We start from the raw sequence: 27,680 nt of genomic DNA on the forward strand, positions 1-27,680 counted from the left end.
AACGCACCAGTTGCCCAAAGCCCAGAACTGACAAATACCACAACCAGGAGATTGCCAAGATGATGTAACAACAAATTCTCCAAGGTTGTATCTGGGTAAAGCCAAGAGGGTTAAGTTTCCTGATGCCACGGGGACAGTCAGGATAGTTCAAAGGAAAATCTCATAGGCAGATACTGGGCTTGGCTTCACCCAAGAAACATGTGTGCTGGTCCCTGCTAAGCAGGATTACTGTAATTGGGGAAAGGAAAGCCCAAAAAAGGCTGTACTAGAGACTGAGCAGATTCACCCTGAGGGAATATCATTTGAGACATGACATTTCTCTTAGTCTTGTTTCCAAGCAAAATCGAATTTTAAAAGAAAACTGGCATCTAACTGAACTGAATTCATCAGAGACTCACTTTCTTCCGCTTTCTCTTTTCAAGATTCTGCTTTTCTGCCAGGGACTTGATTGCCTGGATCCACGCATCAGCCATTCGCCGGATCCGGAGTCTCATCCACCGGAATTCTTCATGCTTTTTCATCATGCTGTAGAGAATATTAAAATCTGTACGAATCTCCGCCTAGAAACAGAAATTTAATAAAAATGAACAGAAGATAAAAAGTCAGAAGCCATAATGGCTGTCATGATGTGACATTTGAAAACTTGAAAGAGCTAGTCAATTAAATGCAGGGCTTCAAAAGTGAGGCTTGTCTGCTGTACAGCTTTACTTCAAGGCCCCAGGATTACAAATTAAAGGCCCCTGACTGCTGATCTGTTGTATGGGACATCATTAAAAAATGAGAAATTGAGAAAGGCCCAGCACAGTCATTGCAAAGCCCCGAGTTACATTTAAATGCATTTTTTTTTTTTTTTTACAATGAGTATGCTCAATGTACCTTGAAATTTTCTGCACCCGGAATTTATTGCCACTTGGATCTACTGCAAGGCAGCAGACTCCTGGAAAAAGTAAAGTCAATTCTTAACAGGCTGCTTGGCAATGTGTAGGTTGCCAGAAAGCTTTCGTCTGCCCACAAAGTTAAGCAGGGAAATAAATGCTCATCTTCTAGTTTTGTCCCAATCTCAAACAAACAAAAGTTCATTATTTTATAAGGAATTTAAAAGCCAGGAATACCATTTTCCTACCATAGCTGAATAAAATTTAAGACTCAGGCCAGAGTAATTTAAAAGCCAGGAAGAACATTTTTCTAATGTAGGTGGGTACAACCAGTGATTGGAAAAACAGAAAAATAGTTGCACTCCTATTTATTTCTCGTAACATCTAGAACATGCTAACTTCATCCCTCAGCAGTCACGCACTTTGTTCTCAACACTCATCTGATCCCTTCTTGACCCAACCTTCTCCCAAGATTCCCATGGCCTACAGCATGGGTCAGCACATTGTGGCTGGGGGGCCAGATCACGCTACCAGTTTTGGTATAGAAAGTTCCGTGGGAACATGGCCACACCTGCTCATTTACATCCTGTCTATGGCTGCCCTTTGCACTCAAGATCAGAACTGAGCAGTTCCAACAGAGACCTTACAGCCTGGAAAGATGAAAATATTCACTATCTGGCCTTTTATAGAAAAAGTCTGCTGACCCTTGGTCTGAAGAACAAAGACATAAGCTTTTAGTGTGGCACAGAAAACCTTTCACAGTCCCTACTGATCTTTCCCATCTCATCTTCCACCAAAGCTCATCCAACACCCTATGGCCTTGTCCACTGAACTGTGCTCTACTCCCTGAAAACGCCAAACTCTGGTACAAGCACCTTTCCCGCCCCGCACATCAGACACACCTTCCTCTCCTTCATCTACTGTGAACTCACTCATCATTTGAAATTCAGCTCCAATGTCATCATCTCTTTGCAACCTCTCCTAACCCCTGCAGGCTGAGATGACTGCTTTCTCACTCACTTCCATCGGCCTGTAGTTCAGCTTTTACTTGGGTGTGGTCATGATTTTCACCTGTCACCCTTATGAGATCACTGAGTGCCCCGCATCTGGCACCAGGTCTCATTCCTCTCAGGAGCCTATCACTCAGGACCCCCCAGAGAATCGCTCGAGAAACAGACACTACCGGTTAACTGATTCGATCACCCACATTTCCACAGGCCTGCAGAAAGAAGTTCTTCAGTTTACCATGATTTCAGGTTACAGCGGGCATGTCTAGCTGACTCCGCAGGTATCCCTCGGCATGAGAACCAAATCACAAGCCTAGTTTCCAAAAATCACTCACCCATGAATTATGATCGGCTTCTTCATAGGGATTTTTTGCTCTCCAAGGTAAATGAGGACACCAATTTTCAACCTGAAAAATACGTGAGAGACACTAAGTCTGCTGGTTCATTTGTATACCACGTAATGTTCATACTAAGCGCCAAGCACACCGTTCCTGGCACACAATGAGCACTACATTTAAGCGGGTTGTTACTACTATTAGACTTTCATGCTTTCAGCGAGCAGCACAGGCGCAGGGGACCTCTCACATGGAACAACAATAGCAAAGGAATCAAGGAGCCCACAATTACACTTTCTATCTGTCCTTCAAAGTACTTCACAGTGACTGACTCCTTCATCCGGTAAGCCTCATGCATCTACACCAGACGGAGGGGGGGGGGGGGGGGGGTGTCTCACAGCAGCAAGGTAAAAGACGGAGATTGCAGGGGAATGAGAAGGGAAGGACAGGCATGATCCGTTATCTGTTGAGGCAAGTCGGAAAGGAAACCGCGTGACATTGGAGCCACAGAGCTCCATCATTTATCTCAGAATTAGGAAAGCAGCTGATCGTTTAAGGCTAATTGATCAAGGCTTTCCCTCATTTTCTGGCTGTTCACTTCACACTATCTCATCTCAAGGAAGAAGATGGTAAAAACTATTGGAGAAAAAGATAAAAGGAAGAAGAAAAAATAAAAACCCTCACAGCAATCCTGCAAGAGCCACTCTAGAAGATGGATTGTTTTGTCAATGCAAAGAAGTTTAGAGAGTTGAAGGGAAGAGGAAAAACGCCCAGTTTTACAGGAATTACTTCAAAGAGGTTACCAAAGAAAATTAGGCAAAAAAAAAAAATCGTAATTTTTAGTAAAAGAAAGACGAAAACTGCAGTGACGAATATTGCTGGCCTCTTTTTTAAAACTGGCCATATGATGCCAGGGTGGCATATCTCCTGTGTACATGTACGTGATGAGATTATTAAAGATGGCTAATAAACAGTCATCCAAAATATCTTTTTCTGCCATCTTTCACTGGCTAGGTGGACCTACAGAAATACACGGAGCAAGTTGGGGGGGCATCCTTGGAGGGCTGCAGTCTTCTCTGCCAGGAACACAGATTCCAACGAGACGGTGGGCCCTCCAGCTCTGGGTGCATTTTCAAACACACACAGCAGTTTCCCTCATCTAGAAATTGCTCTTAATGCCAGGTGATTTTGACTCTGACCAAAATAACTGCGTGATTTGCATAAAGCCATCTGCTACTGCAAATGATGGGAAAGAAATAAGCGGAGGGCAGCAAAGCTTGGGGGAGGGTGGAATCCATGGATAGGAAAAGAGCAATATTCTCTCTCTCTCTTTTTTTCTTGTGGAGCAAAATTAGACTTTACCGTATTTGTGAATGACTTCAGAGACTCAAAAGGACTCCCCAGGAGGAAAGCTGAAATGGTTTCTACTCATAAAAAAAAGAAAATACTGACTTGCCTTGGATGCCCGTGTCTAATTGTGGAGACCTTGCAGCAATATCACCGTAAGAAGCAATATCTGGGGCTCCACACATGTGAGAAATGAGGGAAAACCAGCAGAAAAGCAGCCTATAAGCAGATGAAGCCTCAGCTGGTCCCAGCAGCAGGGCAAACATCTGTACCTTGGAATCTTAGGCCAGCGTGAATTATTTACTTCAAATTAAATTCTTGCAAATGGACTAAATAAAACATTGCTATGAGGCATATTTATAACATGAAGGCTTCCCATGGACTGCAGCTTAGCATTTTCCACTGTGAGACCTTCAGCCCCACGAGGAGGAGCGAGCAGGGTACAGATCTGAAGCCAGCCTCACACTAAATTAAGTAACGACATGTTCACAGCCACACGTCGGGATAAAGAATTTCCCCACAAACAGCCTAATAGGGAAAGATGAAACAAGACTGTGCATAAAGTCAACCAAATGGAGAGACATGAGCGAGACGAGATATTGACAAAGAAAAGTACATTCCCTCCTTGCTCTTCCACCCTCAAAAGAACCTCTCAAAATTCACTCAGATGAAAATACTGTCCGAGGGGCTCTTCTAAAATAGGACTTCCCTACAGAACACTCAGGACTTTAATTCCTCTTTGAAAGTGATCGTTTATCTCAGTTGTTACTCTAAATCACTGGATAATACTTTGCAAGGTTTCAAGGGCATCGCTAAAGTACAGAAGACGGAGTCAGCGCATTTTAGCTTTTTAGCAAGAAATCTTCCTGCTAGGGAGGCTCAGTCGTTGGGCGTCTGCTTCGGCTCGGGTCATGATCCCAGGGTCCTGGGGTCGAGCCCCACATCGGGCTCCCTGCTCAGTGGGGAGCCTGCTTCTCCCTCTCCCACTCCCTCTTGCTTGTGTTCCCTCTCTCGCTGTCTCTGTGTCAAATGAATAAATAAATAAATAAATAAAAAGGAAATCTTTCTGCTATATATTCACTCGTAATGGAGGAAAAACCAATTATGAACATCTCTGACACCAAATGAGGATGGTGGGTTTTTAAGGTTGCTGTTTTTGTACACAGTCAGGATGACTGGCTAACAAAATAATTAAATTACACATAAACCAATTTCTCCATGGGAAGTGGGGTGGGGGGGGGCCCAGCCACTTTTTTTCTGAAACCTCAGAGGATTACCAAGATTGGAAGAAAGCCAGTACTGGCAGTAACTCCAAGTACTGAAACAGCCCTCAAATGAGCAACATTTTCCTAAATAAGATCGTCATTAATAACACTCAGGGAAAGTCTTGCTCAAGGCTAATAACTCAACCTCCTAATCCCTAATTTTGTTTTCTGCCTGATTTACCCAGGGCCATTGAATGAGTCCAACCCCCCAGCACAGCATCCTCCCAAGAAAGCTGGACCCTAGAATGAGCCCACTGCTTTCCTGCTCTGGAAGCTCTTCTAGTTCAAATTATTCTTGCCAACTCTTCTCTGCTTCTTAGAACCCTCATGGCCTCTATCAGCCTGGTGCCTTCCTATGCTCACGCCTTTGGCCACACTTTTCCCACTGTGACCCCTGGTGCTCTCCCTGGGACAGGATTTTGTATTTGCTCCAGGTGCAGGCACATGGATGTAGCTGGACCCTCCCACTGTCCACTCCCACCCCTGCCCGGCTCCTGGGAGCTGGGGAGCCCTGCCTCAAGACCTTTGCCAGGAAAGGAACTGGATAGCCTTCAAATAGTCCACAAATCACCATAGTACCTCTTAAGCACTGAAAACCACCTGAGTTCATGGCAACACGCACATAACAATCAACAGAGGAGCCAAACCATGACTCAAATAACCTTCGATTTGAAGGCAAAACTCCTTTCCCAGAACCCATCTTTTTAGCGCACGATCCTCAGGCCACAAACTGAAGAGGCAGGAAAAACAGAAAAAGACCAGCCAGGCTAGAACTTTGGAACATTAACACATATTCCACAGAGAGAGTCCTATAAATCACCTTTCTGGAATAAGGAGATATAAAATTAACCAATTTGATTTTTGACAAGCCTCCTCCCAGTGATTTAAACTTCTTTGATCTGAGAAGGTTTAGAAGCTTATTCATGAGCAATGTGAGTCAAAACAAAGTCCCTAAACAACTCATGTGGGTCACACTTACTTGCAAGGTCTGTAGAATGGACAATTTGTTATATTTAAGAAAAAAGAAACCACTAGTAAACACATATATAGCTCAAGTTAGAATTTAAAGAGGGCAAAGAAGCAATAAAATTACAGCAAAAACTAGTAGGAGATTTAACATATATATGCACGAATTTATGTACAACTGGTATAACTTTATAGTAACATTCGACTCTTTGGAAAGAATAATGAACAGGCACCGTTATGGCCTCTTCTCTCGTGATTAACGTGAAGTGTTTGGCTCTAATGGGTCACTGACATAGAGAATTTCATGCCGTATTTTTCAGATAGTAAGTGCAATCAAAACTAAATGAGAAAAATGTGTAAGAAAGGTGAGCTTATCTCTGGATGAGGGTGTTACGGGTGTTTTTCATTTTCTTCTTTATGCTAATCTGCACATTATGAGTTTTTACAATGAATGTTTATTAAGAGAATAATTTCTAAAGGAGTTACCTTATATAAGCATATAGTCACTTACTGAAGGTTTACAGTAAGTCAGGATCTCTGGGAAAAAAGTAAGCTTGCATGCATTACATCATTTAATCCCTGAAGAGCCATGTGACATGGGTACCATCACCAGGTTACATGTGGGGAAGTCAAGGCTCCAAGGAGATGGGAACTTTCCAAGGCAAGCTCACCAGTGAGCTCCAGGACTGGGTGACAAAAGGGGTCTATCGCTCCCCTGACCAGAACACGTTAGAGCCTCCCTTAAAGACCAAGCTTAGTAGAGGACAGACGACTGTTGAGTGGGGAAAGAGCACTGAATTTGGAATCGGCCAAAAGGGACTCTGTGCCCAGCTCTACCAATGACTAGACATATAAACTTAAAGCATTTAGTTTTCAAGTTTTCTCACTTACCAAATGAAGGCGATGGCTCAGCTGACTTTATTTTTTTTTTTTTTAAGATTTTATTTATTTATTTGAGAGAGAGAGTGAGAGAGAGTACCAGCAGGGGGAGCAGCAGAGGGAGAGGGAGAGGGAGAGGGAGAAGCAGACTCCCCAGGGAGCAGGGAGCCAGATGTGGGGCTCATTCCCAGGACCCTGAGATCATGACCTGAGCCGAAGGCAGATGCTTAACCAACTCAGCCACCCAGGTACCCTTCAGCTGACCTCTTAATAACCCTATTACATTATAAGATTCTACATCATCCTATCCCGGCTAGTTGGTTATATATCAAAAAGATGTAGCTGACTATGTATCTATTCATTTAATACACTGACTAGTCATATGAATATAGATACACACATACCTACATACATGTATTCATCATACTGATGACATATCAAATGAAGTTACTCATGAAGGTATACACTTAAAAAAGAAAAGAGCTTTCTCTACTCCACTCCATACCCCACCCACTTCCCTTTCTAAGGCTCAAAAAGCCAACGCAAATGGTAAAAGATATCTACACGTCACTACGTGGTTCAGCTCTCTAGACTGGTCCTCTGCACCAAACACCTGAGCTGATTAATATTTGGGCCAAATTGTTTGTGAGGAAATGGTTGTGTACGGTGTGTATAGTGGGCAGGGCGAGGGAGACTAAATATAAAAATAAAAGCTACAATGGTGAGCGCTGTGAATTGTGCAAGAGTGTTGAATCACAGATCTGTACCTCTGAAACAAATAATGCAATATATGTTAAGAAAAGAAAAAGAAGAAGATAGCAGCAGGGGAAGAATGAAGGGGGAGAATTGGAGGGGGAGATGAACCATGAGAGACGATGGACTCTGAGAAACAAACTGAGGGTTCTAGGGGGGGTGGGGGGATGGGTTAGCCTGGTGATGGGTATTAAAGAGGGCACGTTCAGCATGGAGCACTGGGTGTTATATGCAAACAATGAATCATGGAACACTACATCAAAAACTAATGATGTAATGTATGGTGATTAACACAACAATAAAAAATTAAAAAATAAATAAATAAAAGCTACACTGTCCTAGGAGCCAGGCACTAGGATAAGCACTTGACACACATAACCTCACTTGGTCTTCAAATAATCCCCTGGGAAAGGCCACTTATCATGCCGGATGAGGACACGGCACAGGGAGGACCCACAGTTGAGGACTGACGTGCCATCTGTGCCGTCCCCGAGTCCCTGCGCTTAATCACCACGTGATGCGCACGGAACCCAGACCTTTGTGTCCCTTGGTCCTGCCAGCACAGTCCACTCTCTTCAGTGTTAGAGTACCGCCTAAAGCTTCTATAGAAAATCCTTCAGAACAATTTTGCTCGGCTCCTACCGTGTGGCCGTGCTGTAAGGACAATGAAAGCAGTAAGAACTCCCAGTGGGCAACTCCTGCCCCCGTCTGTTCTGTGCAGCAGGACTGTTTTCAAGCCAAAAGTGGATCACATCCTACACTAACGCAAACCCTTCAGAGGCTTTCTCCTTGCGCTCAAAATAAAGCCTGGAATTTATACCAAGATCCTACAGAATGGGACCTGAACCCTGGCTGCCTCACTCACCCTGCCCTTCATACGAGACCTTCCTTCCAAGTCCAAAAGGAACATTCTTACCTCACAAGGGCGGCCCAGTGGGTGTGTGTGGTGCAGGGCAGGAGTGTATGAAAACAAGGACACCAAGTTAAATTAGAATTTCAGATAATGATTTGGTTTTAGTATTAGTATGTTCCATGTAGTATTTGTCACCTTATAGTTTAAAAAATTATTGTTTATCAGAAATTCAAATATCAATGGGTACCCTGTATTTTACCTGGGAACCCTATATCTCAGGGCTTCTGCATTTGATATTCTTTCTCTCTGAAACATTCTTCCTTCCAGAGAGTTCCATGTGTGACTCTGTTACTTCTACACTATGCCCTAACTTTTCCTGAGAGAAGCCTTCCCTGACCTACTTACCTGGCCGCTCTGTATCCTCAACTCTTTTTTTTTCCTCTCTCTCCTTGGAACACTCAGCACTTGTGGAAATGATTTTGTGCCCCATGCGAATGACATTCCTTCAGAACAGAAACTTCGATTTGCCTGCTCAGGGCTCTTCTGAGAACAGTGCCGGGCACAGAGTAGGGTCTCGATCATTATTGGAGTGGTGAATGAACAGTTCAAGGACGTGACTTGAGCACTAACGATATTCATGATGATCCTCTTTTCCAGGTAGGTGGCACTTACCCGCTGTTGTCATTTCATGAGAACCTTCCGGAAACACACTGAGGCAGGCGAGGCAGGCTCTCCCTTCATCTCACTGAAGAGGAACAGGGCGGAAAGCTCTAGGCCACACACACATAGCTGTATCCAGACAGGCCATGGAGCCTCCTGTGTATTCTCTAATACTGTACAACTGCTCCCTACCAAGGCAGGCAGGAATACTATGACCAGAGAGTTCTGGACCAAACATGTGCGAGAGAGTGCCAAGGGCTGGGGCAATCCAACACTGTCCTCTGGGGGCTAAGGAAGGGGTAGAACTTCAACAAAAGCTACAGTAAGTATTCCACATGCCCAAAACCAGTCGGGTGCTGATGGCAGGATGTCACAGAGTCTCAAAAATCCATCCCAAATCACCATAGGGGAAGCAGTATCAATCTTCCTCCTCACAAGAGAGGCAGTAAATGAATTCCTCTGTAGCCAACCACAGGGGGATGCACAGAGACGCTTCCTATAACCAACCCTCCCCGGGCGCACATCCTGCTGCACACGGCACAGTGGCAACACTGGCCCCAGTGGGCCGCATCTACACTTCGGTAGCCAAAGGCACCCGATTTATAGAGGTAGTCACATTCTAGACACAGGGGACAGAGTACTTCTTCTGTGTTATTATGCAATTTTGCCTGAAGCATAGGAGCAGGCAAATAATGCTCAAGTGACAATGAGAATAAAAGATGGGCAAGAAAGCTGTGCCTTCTAATATAATTGGCTCATTCCATTCTCTTAGTCCCTGCGATGCCTTATAGTCCTAATATGAAAGAGCATTATATTAAATTGTGAAAAAGTGCTTGAAATACCCCTGCTTCATCATGGCTCAAACTTAATGTTTTAGCAGATTTTAAAGTTACAAATTTCACAATATTTTCTCAAGTTTAGAAAGGTGATAGCTGGGAGAAGTTACTCCGAACAAATAAACAAAAATCTATCGCCTATTTTTTGAAAATGCTCTAAATAGGATATTTCATTCAATAAATATGTATGCCAGGCACCATTATCCCTGTGAACAAAACAGACAAAAATCTCCCTGGAGATTAGTTTCCTTGCACTTGTTTTTATTGTTGGATGCTGATGGTCACCCCAGGACCTTTGCATTTATTGCTGCCACTGCCAACTAAACACCTCTGCCAGACATCTGCACTTCTTACTCACTTTCTTCAAACTGGTGCTCTAATATCATCCTCTCATCTTCTCAGTAGGGCATTTCCCGACCACTCTATCTAAAACTGATACCATCATTCGTCATAAGCACTTCTTAATACCCTCTCCTGTTTTACTTTTCTCCACGGTACTTATCACAATCTAAAAGATATACATTTTACCTTTGGTTTTGTCTGTCTCCCCCTAGAAAACAAAACCTTAAGGAGGAAAGCTCATCTTTCTGTTCATTGTTACATCCCCCAGCACTCAGCAAAACCCAAGAACAATGGAGGCTTCTGGCACCCAGACTGTGGTCTCCCACTGAGAGGAACCGGTGGTCCTGAGATAAATGGCCAATTCCTGGTCTAGGGTAGAAATTGTGTCAGAGGAACCAGGAAGATTTTGTCATACCAGATAGGTAAAAACCATTTGAAACTATCAGGGTCATGTCAAAAGGATCCAGAAAACAATTATTAATTGGCTCCCACCAGTCAGAAAAAGGGCAGTTGGAGAGCCGGTAAGAAAACAACTGGAGTAGATAGAACATAACAAATATGTTTCAATCGATGACTTCATAATGATAAAAACCAAGAAGCATATAAACAAACAAACAAACAAAGTACTGGTCACCAGTTGAAGATGCTAGGAAGCCAACAGAGAAACAAGGGTTCCTATGTGAGCTGTTTCTCATGGTAACTAAATGCAGATGGAGAGTCACTTCTCTTCATACAAGTATTCCCAAGGGGCGCCTGGCTGGCTCAGTCTGTGGAGTGTGACTCCTGATCTCAGGGTCGTGAGTTTGAGCTCCACAGTGAGTGTAGAGATTACTTAAAAATAAAATCTTTAAAAAAAAGTATTCATGATATATTAAGAAGAAATCCCTAATGAATTACTGAACCCAGGCCTGGATCATTGACAGCTGCTAACATCATAAAAACAGAGACAATGGGCATTGTGTGCCTCCTGACAGAAGCGACAATACCATTCATGAAGAAGTTTTGCAAGAAAATATTAAGCCTGACGCTGATCAAGTCACAGATCTAACTATCAATTTACAGGAAATAAACAATAACACAAAGATATAATCATCAGAATTCAGAGTATAACAACCCATCTAAGGCAAATGAAGACGTCTCTTCAAAAAAACAAAAACAAAACATAAAGGGAAGAACAAGGTGGATGGGAACCTACCATTAAGAAGAGACTTAAGAGACACCAACAATTCCAGCATATGGTCCTTACTTGAAACCCAGTTCAAATAAATAAACTTTAATTTATAAGACTGCTTAGAAAATGCAAACACTAACCCGGTATTTTATGATATTAAGGAATTATGTTAATTTTAGATATGAGATCGTATTATCAGTTACACTGGGAGTAGTAACAGGATTTCTTAAAGATACATACTGAAACATTCACGGATCCTAAGACCTTTGGAATTTGCTTCAAAACAATGGGCTGGGGGAGTAAATGAAAAGGTATTGGCCATGAATTGACAATTGCTGAATCTCAGTCATGGGTCCACAGGAGTTTGTTATACTCTTCTTTTTCGTATGTCTGAAATTTTCCACATTAAAAAAGTTCAAAACATAAAAATGTTGCAGTTATTTTACTGGCGTACAATAGTAATTACAAGACACAGTACTTAAAAGTTTGCAAAACACAAGTTGGAGACGACTGCACAGAAGCCCTGTCTGCCACCTGCGTTTCAAGGAGCCAAGAGGTGCTGGTGCGGGGTTTGGCCTGTCCTGTCATGTGCCCTGCTCATGTTTGTAAGGTGGCAGCCAGAGCAAGAAGTGTAAGTACCAGTGACGCAGTACATGAAACTTACAAACGGGAGGGGCCACCAAGAAGATAAACTTGGAGAGGGGAGGGTCTGAATGGACAGAACCAACAGATCAGTTGGTGGGACTGACAGACTCAGGACAGTTTAAAAAAAAAAAATCCATTTTCTAAGGATGCATTAGAACTCAGGTAATCAGAGCAATGAAAACACATGGATGAAAAAGGTACAAGGAAAGGCTGACCTCAAAAAGCAAAAAGAACCGGATCATCAATCTCTGCTATCTCCTTTACTACCCAGAAATGATTATCTCACAGACAGGAAATTCCCCATCTCAAATGGCTAGACCTTTCAAAGGTATGTGTTGGGATTCTCAGGCAACAGGCAAGGGATATTTTTAAAGTACTCCCTGACCCTTCCCAAAATGTTATGTTTTTTTTTCATTCAGGTTTTCTCTTGCAACTGAACAGTCAATTCTTCATTGCTGCCCACTCTGACAAATTAGTCTATGCAACACCATTTCCAAGTTATCTCTAGCAGCCAACACAGCCCATAAATCCAAATCATTGTACTAGTTATTAGGATTTCATTTCATGCTCGCATTCACAAACATTTAAGCTTTCAACCTTTGCTGTTGGGCATTAATCTTGGCATTAATCAAGGGATTAAGTACGCTGAATTTAAACTCAAGGTTAATAGCATGCTCAGCCAATATTAGTTTTACATATTGCCAAGGGAAAATAGAAAGAGGCAAAGACCTTTATGCCTGTTGTTCCTGAAATATAAGACACAGATTGATGAGGAAGGCATGAAATTGCTTCCTTTGTTCCTTCATGAGGGAGTCTCACACATACGCACATAAGCACGCACACTGGTTCGCCCAGCCCAAATTGGCATCTGAAGCAACAGCTTGTATATATCCTAAGCTCCGGCCATCGATCGCTGGGCAATTTGCTTATTTTCGAGCAACTATACGTGTAACAGCAACAGAAGTGTTTAAAAAGAACAGCACAAACAAATTAAGAAGTCTAGAATAATTGTGTAAAGAGATAAAAATGTGTGGGTGTTAGCTGTATCAGCTCCATCTACCAGTGTAATAGCAACAGGGGTAAAGAAATTCATTCTAAGTTTCATAAAATCTGTTAGCGGTAAAAGGCTCTGCAGAGGGCTAAGTTAATATACCTGAAACAATGACAGAGTAATTACTTTATAGAGCCTTGTCTCTATAACAGGAGTAGTTACATGGCTCGCAAAAACATAAACTGCCCGATGATCTGGAAATGCTAGGCTGCCTAATGAATCATTCATTCACTCCCACCACCTGGAAAGGCTGAGCACCTGGCTTTCGTGAGGTACGTCCTCAGGAGAATCAGTGTTGTTTCTCTTTTTGAAGGGCAGGGTATCAAAATGTTGAGTATTCGAAAACTGGCCATGAAGATTCATTAATGCAAACTAGCTAAATTAGAGCTGTATTTCAAACAAAATAGGTTTGGAGCACAGAACTGAATGCAGAGTTAAAGCCAATAAATCACTTACTTACCCGAGTTCAGTCTTTCTTTGACATGAAGGGGCAACAGTAATGCAAAGTGCAGAAGCATGGAAGCACTTAGCCTCTCTGAGCTGCTCTGATTTGGCTATTACTCATGGTTGGGGTTGGGGGGGGCAGTAAATGAGATTGTGTATTTGAGGTGCCTGGCATACAGTGGGGCTCAATACTGTGTCATTTTTCTCTTACTGTCTTCCACCCAACAAGGGCAATGCCTGGACTCACACCATATGCAGTCCTGGATCCAGCATCAGACACATTGCAAGCATCCTCAGGTATAACATAAGGGGAAATACTGCAGGCTGCTCTATCTGGGTTTTACCAAGAAAGACGTGTAGAATATCGAGTTGGTGAGGGTACAAGCACAAGTCCATAGCCCTGTAATGCAGTGGAAGTTGGCACACTGAGAACAACTGAAGGAAAGAAAAATGAAAGCTGAGGGCCATCCCCCAGGACTGGGCTAAATCTCAGTGCCTGGATTCCACTGGTGACCATAGTTACTTTGTGGCTTTTTTTGCTTGTTTGTTCGTTTCTGTCAAAGTCCTGAGGTTAAACTTAAATGGAAACCAGAACTGGCTCTTCGATGAAGATTTAGAGAAGAATAAAAGTGACTGGTACGTCTGTTGATCAAGTAAACAAATCAAATGAAGAGGTCTCTCTTCATTGTTTTCCCAGTGGCAAGACAAACCTGGCGTAGGATACGCAGTTTAAATCAAGTATCAAAAGGAGGAAGGTTTCAAGGAAAAGCAAGAGGGAAAACAAAGCAAAACAAAAACCTAGACCAAAAACAGCACTATAGAGACACAGATGCTATCCAGGATTAAAAAAAAATTCTAGTACAGAATTAATTGGCTTTAAAAACCACCTCTGGTCATTTCAAATTAATGGTGGCAAGGGGCACACTGCTGCTCCAGACAGCCAGCTCCAAGTTCCAATGCAAACACGAGCATGATATGCAGAAAAAATAAGTTAAGGGTAACAGCTGCATTTCTACATCACCAGAAATCAAAGGATCTAAAATTAAATTAGAGTTAGAACCAGAAATTGGTTCTAATTGTAAAACAAAACCAAGTTCCCACATAAAAACGCCCCCTAACGGTCCGCAAGTAATGACATCATCAAAAACCATAAAGGCCTCAATTGGGTTTATTGAGTGTCATCTATCTGCCCGGCTCTATTCTATGCACGTTCCCATAGACTCAGGAATCATCACAGCAGAATCCTTTAAAAAACAAAGTTGGGGCACCTGGGTGGCTCAGATGGTTAAGCGTCTGCCTTCGGCTCAGGTCATGAGCCCAGGGTCCTGGGATCGAGCCCCGCATCGGGCTCCCTGCTCAGTGCAGAGCCTGCTTCTCCCTCTCCCTCTACCATTCCCTCTGCTTGTGCTCTCTGGCTCTCTCTGTCAAATAAATAGATAAAATCTTTAAAAAATAAAAAAAGATAAAAAACAAAGTTAAAAACACTATTTTATAAAGGAAGAACATGAGGTACAAAGAGGGTAAGTAACTTGTCCAGAAGTATAGTGTTTAGAAAGCATCAAAAACAGTGTGACCTCGGGGATGAGGCTCTAAGGCAGTAGTTCTCGTCCAAGAGACCACAGTGGTGAGAGTCTCCTCCAACTCTTACAGGGTACCTATTAAGATGATACGATAAAATGCAATTTTTGAAAATATTTTATTTATTTATTTCAGACAGCACAAGCAGGGGGAGAAGCAGAGGAAGAAGGAGAAGCAGACTCCCTGCTGAGCAGGGAGCCCAATGCGGGGCTTGATCCCAGGACCCTGGGATCATGACCCAAGCCAAAGGCAGCCGCTCAACTGACGAGCCACCCAGGCGCCTCAAAATGCATTTTTTTTTTTTTTAAAGGCCAGAGTTTCGAGGTTATTTTCAGATTTGAATTAAAAAGAAGTTCCTAGTTCTGTCTGCAGGGAAACTCGCTCCACCCTGTTCTGGCTCCACTACCTGCAACCATTCTTCTTCCATTAGGTTCATCCTGAGTGCGTATCGTAGTGCCAAAAAATGGGAGTTCTTACCAATTGTTGACATCCTATGAATATGATAGACTTTCGATAAGTGATCACTGAACTGAATTCAGCTGAACAGAAAGAAAAGCCCGATCCTCTGCATGAGGAGAGAGAGGAAAAGGCAAAGAAAGCACCATTCCACACTTGGAGAGAGGAAAAATAGTTACGGGTTCTGAAGTGAGACACGCCGGCCCCAGTGTTAAGAGCACGTGATCCATCACACCCTTCCACAGCCCCATCTGCCCCGCACTCACTAGAGGCTCCCTGTTTTCATCTTAGCCACATCCTTCCTCCACTGCGCGTGGGGCTGGGCGGCAGCTTCACAGGAAGGGAACTAGGTCACAGATAATCGCAGCCCCTTCCCATCTGCACCGTTCTCCCACACCTTCCCGGCTCTGGCTCGGGAGACGGAGGGAAGGCTGGAGTGGGTTGCAATTCTCTAGCTGTACCTCAGCAGTACGCCCAACATGAAGAGTCTTAGGAAGGCGTGAAATTAGCCCAGTCTGTCAATCAGGGAGCACAGCTGGACTCTGGCTAAATTCTATCAAATGGAAAGGGGAAGGAAACTTTTGGAAAATTAAACTGAAGGAGGAACCTTTTCCTTGGGGCGGGGAAGGTGCTTCTAATTGACTTCTCATTGGAACGCAGGTTCACCCAGAGCCCCAGGCCTTACTCCTCTGTAGAAAGAAATGAGAAGGTGGGCCACAGGCTACCCCAGCCAAAAAAACACTCAAATAAATGAGACAGAATTAATTTGCCAGCAGCCTGCTAATGAGGAGCATCACACACCCAACTCACTGTGCTTTTAATTTCCAAGAGATAATTTAACTATCATTAGCTCTGAGGCCTCTTCATGATGGCCATGGGGTGGCCCTGGGGCAACCATATAAAACAAAAAAAGTCTGAGTGGCTCTCAAAAGGGAAAGAGACATAAAGGTAAAGGAAAGGGACAAACCCCACAGAATTTAAGGCCACATGCCCTGTGGCAGTACTGGTTTGGCCTCCATCCCCAAAAGCTGTCCCCTGTCCCCCTGTGACAGAGAGGAGAGGTGCCTGAGTCTCATGCGGAAAATTACGGCAGAAGTACATCATTAGCCTCAAAATGGAAGCATTCTCTTTCCTGCGTGGTGGCACCAGGGAGCTGGTATTAACTACTGGTCAAACAGCAATAGCACATCCCAGTGTATACCCTCTGAAATTAGCCAGCACCCATTTCACAAGGGACTAGGGCTGCCTTTGTCCATCAAGGGTGGAGGGGAAGCCGGCTTTTGATTCCCTACTCAGTTCTTCCCCTGTTCTTGCCCCAAACAGTCTTAACTCTGCCCCACCTCCTCCATTTTCCTCAAGGTGAAACTGAAATCATTGAAGCATGCAACATGTAAATTCCATGTGGCCCATAAAATGTCCTGCAACCCTTAAAAAAAAAAACTGCTATTTGAATTTAAGGGTAGAAACGAAAATAAGGCTCAGCTAAAAAGATTTAAAAAAAAAAAAAGGTAAAAGTAAGTAACTCAGCTTGTAAGAAATAGCTAACTCAGCCAATAAGCACATGAAAAAGATGCTCGACATCACTGATCATTATGAAAATGCAAACCAAACCACAGTCAGATACCATTGCACACCCGTTAGCATAGCTACATGACAAAACAGAAAACAAGTGTTGATTGACAAGGATGTGGAGAAACTTAGAACCCTCATGCATTGTTGGTAGGAAGGTAAAATGGAGCCATCGCTTTGGAGAAGTTTGGTGGTTCCTCAAAAAAAAAAGGAACAGAATTACCATATGATTCAGCCATTCCACTTCTGGATATACACCCAAAGGAACTAAAAGCAGAGTCTCAAAGAGTTGTGTGCACACCCATGTTCACAGCAGCATTATTCACAATAGTTACAAGGTGGAAGTAACCCACGTATCCATCCACGGATAAATGGATAAGCAAAAGGCGGTACAACACAATGGAATACTACTCAGCCTTGAAAGGGAAGGAAATTCTGATATGCTATAAACATGGATGAATCTTGAGTACGTCACGTTAACTGAAATAAGGCAGTCACAAACAGGAAAATGCTGTGTAAATTACAGGAGTAGTGAGAGTAGTCCAAATCAGTGAGACAAATTAGAATGGTTGTGTTCAGGGGCTGGAGGAAGGGAGGAATGGGGAGTCACTGTTCAACGGGTAGAGTTTCAGGTTTGCAAGATGCATTGTTCAGGAGATGGATGCTGGTGATGGCTGTGTATCACCGTGAATGTACTTAATTCCCACTAAATGGTAAAGATGGAAAATTTTATGTTACATGTATTTTACTAGACTTTTTTTTTTTTTTTCCCATCGGGGGAAGAAAATATAAACAGCTACATCAGCTTGTTTTTTCCCCTCAAGGAAAAAGAAATCATCCTAGTTAGGAGCAGGGGAAAATAAGGAAGAAGGGAGGCATAGGTCCACCAAGTAAAAACAGTGCACATTTCTCGACTTTTCGAATTCCAGGCTCAGCTGCAAAACTGACTAAGCACACCTTTCCACACCCCAGAGCCAGAGAAGTGACTCACCTCACTGAGGTAAATAAAAAAAGAGCAGGTGGACCCATCCACTCCGTATTCTGCGTAGCAGGGATCCGAGCGCCACATATCTTTCATCCACTGAAATGACAAGAGCCAGGTAAGGACATCGATGAGCAGCCCGTTACCGGTGGCCCCGCACATCCGCTGACAGAGAAGCCAAGGGTATGAAGGGCAAGGAGCAGTGAGTGGCTCAGACTGGGGCTCAGAGTCACTGAGCTGAGGTCAGGACAACCGATGCCCAGTTCCTAGATGATCCACAGGGAGACACTGGCTTGAGCTGGGCCTTAAGCAGAGGTGCTCAGGGTACGGAGGGTTGCGAGACATACAGGGCAGTAAAGCCCAGGACAGGCAGTGGCCAGGGTACTTTCATCAAGAACAACTGCCTAAGGGGACCCTTGCTTCAAAACCAAGAGAGCTACAGTTCTCCCCAGAGAGCTACAGTTTCACAAGCTCCAGTACCAGGCCTGGAACAAGAGAGCATGAATGCAGGCGTGCAAGGTGTGTATAAGGCATGCAAGAGTCCCAAACAGGAACCATGCAAATGCTTCTGGGGTTTGGTCTCACCATCCTAAGCAAACATCGGAACCAAGACTTTTCCTCTGAAAACTGGTAAGCAGGGGAGTGGTCTCCTGCATACCAGCAGGCCATACGAAAAGGATTTTTTAAAAAAAATGTTCAGAGTGAAAGAGTGTCTCAAGGGTCTCTGGTTACTCAGCTGCAAATGCTAATGTGACATTTAAATCACAATCTGGAGACCTCATGGCAGGGGCCTGGGGACTGGGGGAGAGGGAAGCTGGACCCTACATAATGGCAGCCCCCTGTCAATGGCCCTTGAAGGATCACCTGCTGGAGGCTGGGAACGCCAGGGGAAGGCAGCTTCAAAGACACAGCAGGCTCCCGAAGTGGCCCACGCTCCTTCAATCTGACCAGTTAGAGCCATTGTTGACTAACCCCATGGAGTTGGCATAAGCAGACAAGGGTTGTCATGGCCACAGCCGCAAACTGGTAGGATTGAGGCACCCCTGAAATGACTCCCTTAAAGGGCTTGCTTGCCATCTGTGTTACTGGGGGATTACAGACAGGGGAGGGGAAGGAAGAGGGTATCGGTGCAGACTGAAGATGATGGGAATGAACAGAAGTTACTTCTGCCTTACCTTGATTTTCCCCTCACAGTGGGGGTAGCCATCCATAGGAGGCAATACACATTTTTCTTGAGCTCCATTAATGATATCTGTAAAGATGAAAGAGAACAAAGGATACCATAAAGTTCATGAAACACAAACCTAACACCCTTGTAAGCAAGGGGCAGGGAAAGAAACAGAAAAAGGAAGTCTATACTGGGAGCCATGCTCTGACCGGTGGAACCCCTCCAGCGGGCCGCAGGTCCAGTTGGTCTGCAGCGAGGACCCGACCCAAGGACGGCCCACCTGCGGAATGGCCAGAGACCAATGAGGCATGTGGCCTCGCCTGAAAGGATGAGCTACACCAGCCACAGTGCTTGCTGGGAAATCTGCAATTGGGCAACAGAATCCAAACAAATGGAGACCAGGCAATGGAGCCATGAGATTAGGAAGGACCAGCAGGGCTGGTAGGACCATGCTAGGCTACGCAGACAGACTGAGGTCAGGAGCAGCTTCAGGACATGTGCTTGAACTGAGCAGCTGGCTAAAGACAGGCAAAAAGAACCGGTGTGCAGAGAAGGAGAAAGCCACCAGACACATCTGCGAGGAAGAGCTCCTTATGGACCTGGTCCTTAAATTTCTGCAGAGATTTCCTTACTGCTTCAGGTATTTCCTCACGGATCAACTCCCCTTCTATTAGTTAGCTCAAGTGGATTCTGATTCCTTTTGACGACAGAGTCAAAACTAAAAAGAAACTAAAAAGCTTACTGTTTAGTGGTAGACAACGGACAAATATGTAAACCACTGGACAGCAGTGTAACAGACATCATGTTAGAGCGGACCAAGGGCAGGGCACGCACACCAGTCTCCAGGCTCAAAGAAGGCTTCCTGGATCTAGTGACATCTCAGCTAAGAAGCAGGAGTGCATCAGGGGAAGGGGCCAGCTAGAGATGGTGTCTGAGGAACTGGGGAGGCTCCAAAAGCAGGGACACGCTCCGAGGGGAATGCCAAAGTGGGAAGTACTGAGTGGTCAGACAGGAGCTTGGGCAGGGCCCAAATCAGAAAGGCCTCTGGCAAGCGCCCTAGTAAAAGACTTTAATCTTTAAGCTAAGGGCACGGCAGAGCACTGAATGCTTTTAAGAAGGGAACGGTTAAGATCAGACTGATGTTTAGGAATCATCATTTCAGCTGGAAACTGGGACAACTCTAAACCTACACGCTTCTCTTCGGGGACCAACGATATTTTCCAGACTGCTTGGAAAATGTCACCATTACTTACTGCCAACAGTTTTCTATACAAAGTGCTAATGAGAAATTAGATCCCAAACTACAGTATCATTTGACAGTGGTATTTAAACGAGGTTGGTAGCTGCTGGGGCTAAAACAAAAGCTGTACCTGTCCTTGAAAATTAGTTCTTTTGACAGTCTTAAACAGAGAGGTTCTTCATCTCTTGATTCAGCGTTTTCAGGAACATTCCACCAGCTACTCACATAACTAGAGCATAAAATCAATATCCTCATCAAGGATTGCAGGCGGTGTCATTTAGTAGTTAACATGGAAGATACTTAGCTTGTCAGAGCCCCTGTTTCTCCATCTTGTAAAACTGAAATAAGTGCATCTCTGTTTCATCCAGCTTTTACTCAATAAGTTAATATTTGTAAAAAGGCTAGTGTGGCACTCCCAACAGCGGACTCTCACCACAGACAACAGTAGGTGCTTAAAAAGTTGGCATTTGCTATATAGTTCCCCACAACTTACACTCACTGTATCTAGGAAAGCAGTATTTCAAAAGCACAGATCTTTTGGAAACGCATTCTCCGTGGTTTTGAAATGAATGCAGGCTTGAGGTAGTAGATCTCCCTACAGCAACCCCCTTCTCTCTCACTTGTAAGCGGGCCAGCGAGCTCCAGAACCCACTAACAGATGCCTCCCCAAAGAACAGAGATGCTTTTCAATGGCTGCTGATCCTATTTTTGTTTCGGATTTTGCTTGGCAACATTTACCAAGCAAATAAGCAGCAGAGGTTCCAAGAAAGTAAGCAGAGTCTGAAACAGCTGGGGGTCAGGGTAACGGGACATTTAAGGGGATGCTTAGGGAGAAATGCCCCCCTTCCTCTGCACACTCTAAGCACTATTACAGTTCCAGACATTCAGAGCCAGAAATTATGGAAACTAGAGACTACAGAGTTGGAGGTGCAGTAGAGAGGATTGAAGAGAAATCACTGGCTGGTAAAATAAACCAGTAAGTCCATGAAGTCCTGCCATCAAAGTCTGGTCACTGACAGTGTGGGTCCTTTTCATAAAGACTTTCAAGGAACAATAATCCGTTATGCCAAGGGTTGGCAAACCTTTTATGTGAAGGAACAGATAGTAAATATTTGAGGCTTGGCAGGCCACACTGTGTCTGCCCCAGCTATGCCACTCTGGGTTGTAGCAGGAAAGCAACCCCATTTAATAGGGGAATGAATAGGTGTGGCTGTGTTCCAATAAAACTTTATTTACAAAAACAGACACAGACCCCCCCCGGCCCCCCCCCATATTTGCTATGCTAAGAGAGTCTCAAAATGAGGATTCTTGTTTTTGCAAAGACCTGCTGAAATGACTTTTTTTGGAGGATACCTGTAGGCATTCCTTGGCCCCTACCCCTACCCTTTGTCCACCTGGTTAACACCCCCTCTTTAAAGAGCCGGTTCAAGGTTCACCTCTGTAAGAAACAGGCCGAACCCTTTCTTCCTTGGCCAAACCAGAATGTAGTTAGGATTTAGTGCCACCTTCCTCCTCAAATCTCTCCTGTGGCTTTGAGCAATCCCGTTCTTTCCTCCACATGGGCCATCTCCCCTTCTAGGATGAGGACGCTGTGGGGAGGTTACATGGGCCCGCCCCATCACCAGGCACTCAGTCAGTGCAGGCTGACTGAATAAACACACATGGCCCCCTGCTCCACCTCCCCTGACCAACTCTTCAGCTCAGGGAGAACCAGACTGAGCACGAGACCTGCGCTAGACCGGGGTTTTTCCTTCTCTTTCACCTGGCAGCTTGTCAGCTAATCCAACAGGGTTCTCTCTGCAATTCCATTAATTTAGGACCAATTTTCTCTCCACTTAGTTACACAGTGATGAGTCTGAATATACAATGACGCCCAGAAGTGGGGTGAAATGGCTTAAGGCTCTAGGGTAGGAAGGATCTGTGAAAGGGGGACACAGGAAGTACCAGGCTTCCCAGGGAGGAGTGAGCTGCTCCCTGAATCTGACCACCAGTAACCTGACCTCCAGTAAACTGAGCGTGACCCTCCAGCACCTCCCACCTTCTGAAGAGTTTCAGCACATCTCAGAAGGCAGCTCCCCATTTTGTTTCCATCACAATGACGAAAACTCAGCAAATAATGTCTTTATTAGGCTGTGCACACAGAAGACTTTGCTACCTAGAGAAGAGCCTCCAATTTAAGGTTAGTCAAAAAACAAAACTTCAGGCCCACAAAGGTTAATGTTACTGCTTTTCAGGGGAGACTTAGCTTACTGTACATTAAGCCCCTTCCAAAAGAAGACCGGATTCTGCCACAATATGTTACTAGAAGCTTCTCCCTGCCATTCACCTGATATGAGATTCTCCCAATGTCTTTTGTTTTTGTAATGGTGAACGGGCAAGGGGGAAAAAAGATGTTGACATAAGCAAAGACGCTCAGCACTTCCTGCTGTTCAGGACTCTGTTTCATCCCTTACCCTCCCAAACCGGCCACGCTGTGTCTCTCTCCAAAAACTTCATCTCTGCACTGATTCTATGGCATTGTCAACCAGGTATTACAGAGGGCAGAATGCCTTGGTGTGCAAATCCTGTTGTTTTATCAGTCACCTGGACCCACACAGTGCAGCAGGGGCTAGAATACTGGCTTTAATCTAAGAAAACTCTTTTCTTACGATCAGAGATGCTTATGACTCAGGAAGAACACATGTGCAGGAGGACCAGAAGTGACAGAGAGCTCATGCACACACACAGAGCGGGTGTTCCTGCCAAGTGTGCAGTCAAGTTCTCCATGTGGAGACGGTCCGTCCCCGTACATGCACACATGTTGAAAGAGGGACATGCTGAGAGTGACAGTGGCATTTTCTTTTTTTTTTTTTTAAGATTTTATTTGAGAGAGAGAGAGCATGCTCATGCACGTGGGTGGGGGAAGGGTCAGAGGGAGAAGCAGACTCCCCACTGAGCAGGGAGCCCAAGGCAGGGCTGGAACCCAGGACCCTGGGATCATGATCTGAACTGAAGGCAGACGCTTAACCCACTGAGCCACCCAAGCGCCCCGACACACAGAAGATTTTTAGTCATGCTCCCCCCACCTCTAAGGAAGGAAGGAGAAAGCAGGGCAGGCAGAGAGGGCAGACACCAGTGGTACAGACGAGCTCAGAGACGATGGGAACAGAAATAGGCAGAGCAGGAAATGAAGGTGGGTGATAACTTCCCCTGAGATATTACCTGCCTTTCTAAGGGGTAAACAGACATGATCACGTTTTATGTTAACTGCACCCTCCTGAAAAGGAAGGCAGTTACCTCATCTTACAGCTTGGAAAGGAGAAACTTTAAAATCATCAGCATCCACCTCCAAACTCAGCCCACGGTCACCAAGAATGTGCTGCCTGCCGTGTGCTGAAATGTCAAAGCTGGATCCTTGCAACAAGACATGGTCTGTGTCCTCGTGGAGCGTATTGCAGCGAGGCGAAGGAGAGACCTCACACAACTGAGTCAGACACATGTTAGCCAAGACCCCCTGCGAGGCAGGATGGCCCCCTCCACGCTGGGGCCTGGTGCCCAACACGGCACCTGCAATATGCCAGCTCCAGAGTATTCTTTTCAACAAATGAATGAACAAATGTAACAAAGGGGTGAACAGCTCCAAGTTCCAGAGAAGCGGAGAGGGGAGAAAGTACCACAGAAGAAAGTACCTCACTCAGAATCACTGCACCAAGAATGCCGAGTTCTGGAACAGAGCTGCAGGGATTTGCGTCCGACACAAGGAAAAATGGCAGGAACATGCAGCAGGGAAAGAAGAGGCATTTCTGATGCAGGGAGGGGACGTGGCCTACCCCCCACGTGAGTTACCGGTGTTCGTACCTTACTGGCATTTAAAAAGACAGGTTTACTCTGGAAAACAGTATGGAGGTTCCTCAAAGAGTTGAAAATAGAGCTACCCTATGACCGAGCAATTGCACTACTGGGTATTTATCCCAAAGATACAGATCTAGGGATCCGAAGGGGCACATGCATCCCAATGTTTCTAGCAGCAATGTCCACAATAGCCAAACTGTGGAAAGAGCTCAGATGTCCATCGACAGATGAATGGATAAAGAAGATGGATAAAGGCACCCCACACATATTTCCTCTCAAAAGATAAAGGGTCTCCAGTGATCGCATTTTGTGTGTAGGACAAGGCAGTGTTTCTCTCGGAACACCTGACAGGAACATGCAGCCCCCGTTATCAGATGGCCCCTGCTGAGCGCCCACGTGTGCACGTCACTGGCCCCGCTGGTCCGCGCCAGCCGGGAACAGACTCCATCTCTGCGCTCAGCCCGGAGACTGGGGACCAGGCTCCTGCCGGCACTTCCATCAGCTGGCCTGGCTTCAGGAGTTAAGAGCAATAAATCGGACAGACATCAGCCACGGTGAAATATAATCTCCCATTAAAAATGACCTTACCAGTCATTCTCAGCTTGGCAAATATTCATTTTGGGCCACTTTACATTTGCATTATTAAAAAAAAGTGATTTAATTTCTATAACTGAATCATTCCAGTCCCAGGGTTCACAGGAACAGGAAGCTCTCTGCCCACCAAAAGGAGCTGGGGACCAACAATAGGTAATGGGCTCAACTCCCTCACAGACCCCCAGGGACGGATACTGGGCACCGTGAAAAGAATTGTTTCTATTTTGCTTTTATTTTGTTTTTTTTAACCTAGGAAGCTAGAAATACAATCATTGTACCAAAAATTTTTAAGGCTGCAAGGGACTTCTGAAACCCTATTAGCAAAGTGTGGACGTTTCCTGATTCATAAAACCAAGATTTACAGAAATGAAGTGCTCTCTTCATTCACTGATTACAGAAAACTCGTTAAGTATTTCCCATATAGAAGGCATTCTGCACATTCCACCCAGGCCTCTGGTCTCTAGTCAAGATGATTTCCACCACATTGTAAGAAAAGGCACACCACTGGGGCGCCTGGGTGGCTCAGTGGGTTGAGCATCCAACTCTTGATTTTGGCTGGGGCTGATCTCGGGGTCGTGGGCCCCAACCCCACGTGCAGCTCCGCGCTCGGGGGGGTCTGCCGGTCCTTCTCCTGCTCTTCCTGACTCTCTCTTGCTCTTTCTCGCAAATAAATGAATAAATAAAATCTTAAAAAGCAAAAAAAAAAAAAAAAGCACACCACCACCTTCATGTTCTGCCCAGGTAATCTCAAGAGTCAACTCTGAAGGATGGAATGACAAATTCTCACGCCTCTCTACAACTCCAAGGGCCTCGCAGACCTGCTAGGCACCCAGAGCTACAGTACTGCCCACGTACAAATACTATGGGCATACCGGAAGTCAACGAGAAAATCATGTTCAAGGTACAGTTCTTCTGTGTACTCTTCAAGAATGAAACCAATATGTAAAAAGAATGAACTCGTAACAACTATGAAAACACAGTAACAGCCAAATAACCCTGGATTATTTAATGTTTCCCTTCGTCATACCCTCTCTCACTTTTCTTTTGCAGGATTATCTGCCAAATAAAGCTTTTAAGTCAGCATTAATAAGGTTTTCTCTCTTCTTGGTAAAACAGAATTAAAAAGGGAACCTAGCTTTAAGATTTTCAGTATGAGAGGCAGAGTCTATAAGAATGTCTCACACACACACACACCCCACCCCTCCATTCTGATAACCCCCCAGGCATTCCTACTGATATAAGCGTATCAGATTTCTAGGAACGTTCAAGGAAGAGAGGGTGGTTATCACACACCTAGGAGCACATATGCAGAGTAGTGGACAGAAAACCTGCCATTCCTAGAAGAAGAAAGCTTACCGTCATCAGGGAAACGCAAATCAAAACCACGGGGGGGATACCACATCAGTATCACCCCTCCCGTGAAAGAGCTATCATCAAAAACTAAGATAGTAACAAGTGTTGGCAAGGATGTGCAGACATCAGAACCCTCAAACCCTGCAGATGGGAATCTAAAATGGTGTGGCTACTTTGGGAAACAGGCTAGAAGTTCCTTCAAAAGTTAAAAATAGAGTTGCCATCTGACCCAGTAATCTCACTCCCAGGTATACAACCAAGAGAAATGAAAATGTTCTGTCCACACAAAAACTTATATACAAATGTTCACAGTAACACTATTCAGAAGAGCCAAAAGTGGGGAAAAACCATAATGTTCAACTAATCAATGGATAGACAACATGTGTCATACCCATGTGACTGAATATTATTCTGCCATAAAAAGGAATGACCTATTGGTTTATGCTACAAACATAGAGGAACCTTAAAATCTTTAAACTAAGAGAAAGAAAGCTGTCACAAAAGACAGCATACTCTATAGTTGCATAGGTATGAGATGTCTAGAAGAGGCAGATCTATGCAGAGAGAAGTAGATGAGTGGTGGCCTAGGGTTGGGGGAAGGGGAGGTTGGCGGGGCGGGGTAGTGAAAATGAACAGGCTCTCTTTCTGAGGTGATAAAAATATTCTAAAATTGACTGTGGTGACGTGCCTGCATAACCCTGTGAATATACTTAAAGCCACTGAATTGTACACTTTAAATGGGTGAGTTGCATGGTATATGACTTGTATCTCAATAAAGCTGTCCCAGAAACCACACGGACAAAAACAAAAAAGGCTGCCACGGGTTCATTCCATAAAATATTGTACCTACGTGAGTGTCTGTAAAGCTTTCAGTACCTCCCTAAGAAGGATATGCAGGAACACAAAGCCATCTTTAGCTTGAGGGAGTCTAGAATGTAACTCCAGCTTCCATACTCGCATGCCAGAAAGGGTAGTTAACAGACCGTGAAACACAGAGTAAGTTCCAGCAACATGGCCCTCAGACGCGCAGGCAAGGAGAGGAAGAAGCTGGACTTCTCGGCCCATCCGCCACCCACCCAGCTCTCATGGCCCTTCATACCCACTGCAACCAATTTTGAGCTGAACACCTGGCCACCCTGTTAGAGCCTCTCTTGCAGCTCAGTGGGACTATGTCCAGGTCAGGAGACGGGAGAGGAAACGACAGGCAGTCTCCAACTTCAGGACACTCTGCCTGGCTGAATCTCTAGTTCTGACCCTCTTCCTGTGGGCTGGGAGATGGACATGTCATGGCACAGCAACACAGGGGCCCGGGAATCCTGAACCGCCGTGGGTGGGGGTAGGGCCGCATGGGGGCAGGCCTGCACTGCTTGCTAGTGGGTTATCGTGTGAAAGAGAAACCATCCTGTCTCCTTTGAGCACTGTCCTTGTGTGCTGTGTTCTTACAGCAGCCTTGTTTGCTCCTGAAGTCATCAGCAGCTAA

General features: G+C 44.8%; 1 protein-coding gene across 4 annotated transcripts in view; it reads right to left on the reverse strand.

The window, feature by feature from the left end:
• Positions 1-27,680, reverse strand: part of MGAT5 (alpha-1,6-mannosylglycoprotein 6-beta-N-acetylglucosaminyltransferase) — a 327,769-nt gene that overhangs the window by 123,003 nt on the left and 177,086 nt on the right. For all 4 annotated transcript variants that reach the window (XM_073884745.1, XM_073884749.1, XM_025857052.2 and 1 more), the window contains 4 exons: positions 19,190-19,266; positions 18,024-18,113; positions 2,218-2,289; positions 399-560 (listed from right to left, as the gene is read on the reverse strand). In XM_073884745.1, the coding sequence (XP_073740846.1) occupies positions 399-560; positions 2,218-2,289; positions 18,024-18,113; positions 19,190-19,266 (401 nt within the window). The remainder of the gene's footprint in view (positions 1-398; positions 561-2,217; positions 2,290-18,023; positions 18,114-19,189; positions 19,267-27,680) is intronic.

This window comes from Callorhinus ursinus, unplaced genomic scaffold (genome assembly GCF_003265705.2).
Source record: "Callorhinus ursinus isolate GAN/ISIS: 27379988/994484 unplaced genomic scaffold, GSC_fseal_2.0 scaffold2, whole genome shotgun sequence".
NCBI lineage: Eukaryota > Metazoa > Chordata > Mammalia > Carnivora > Otariidae > Callorhinus > Callorhinus ursinus.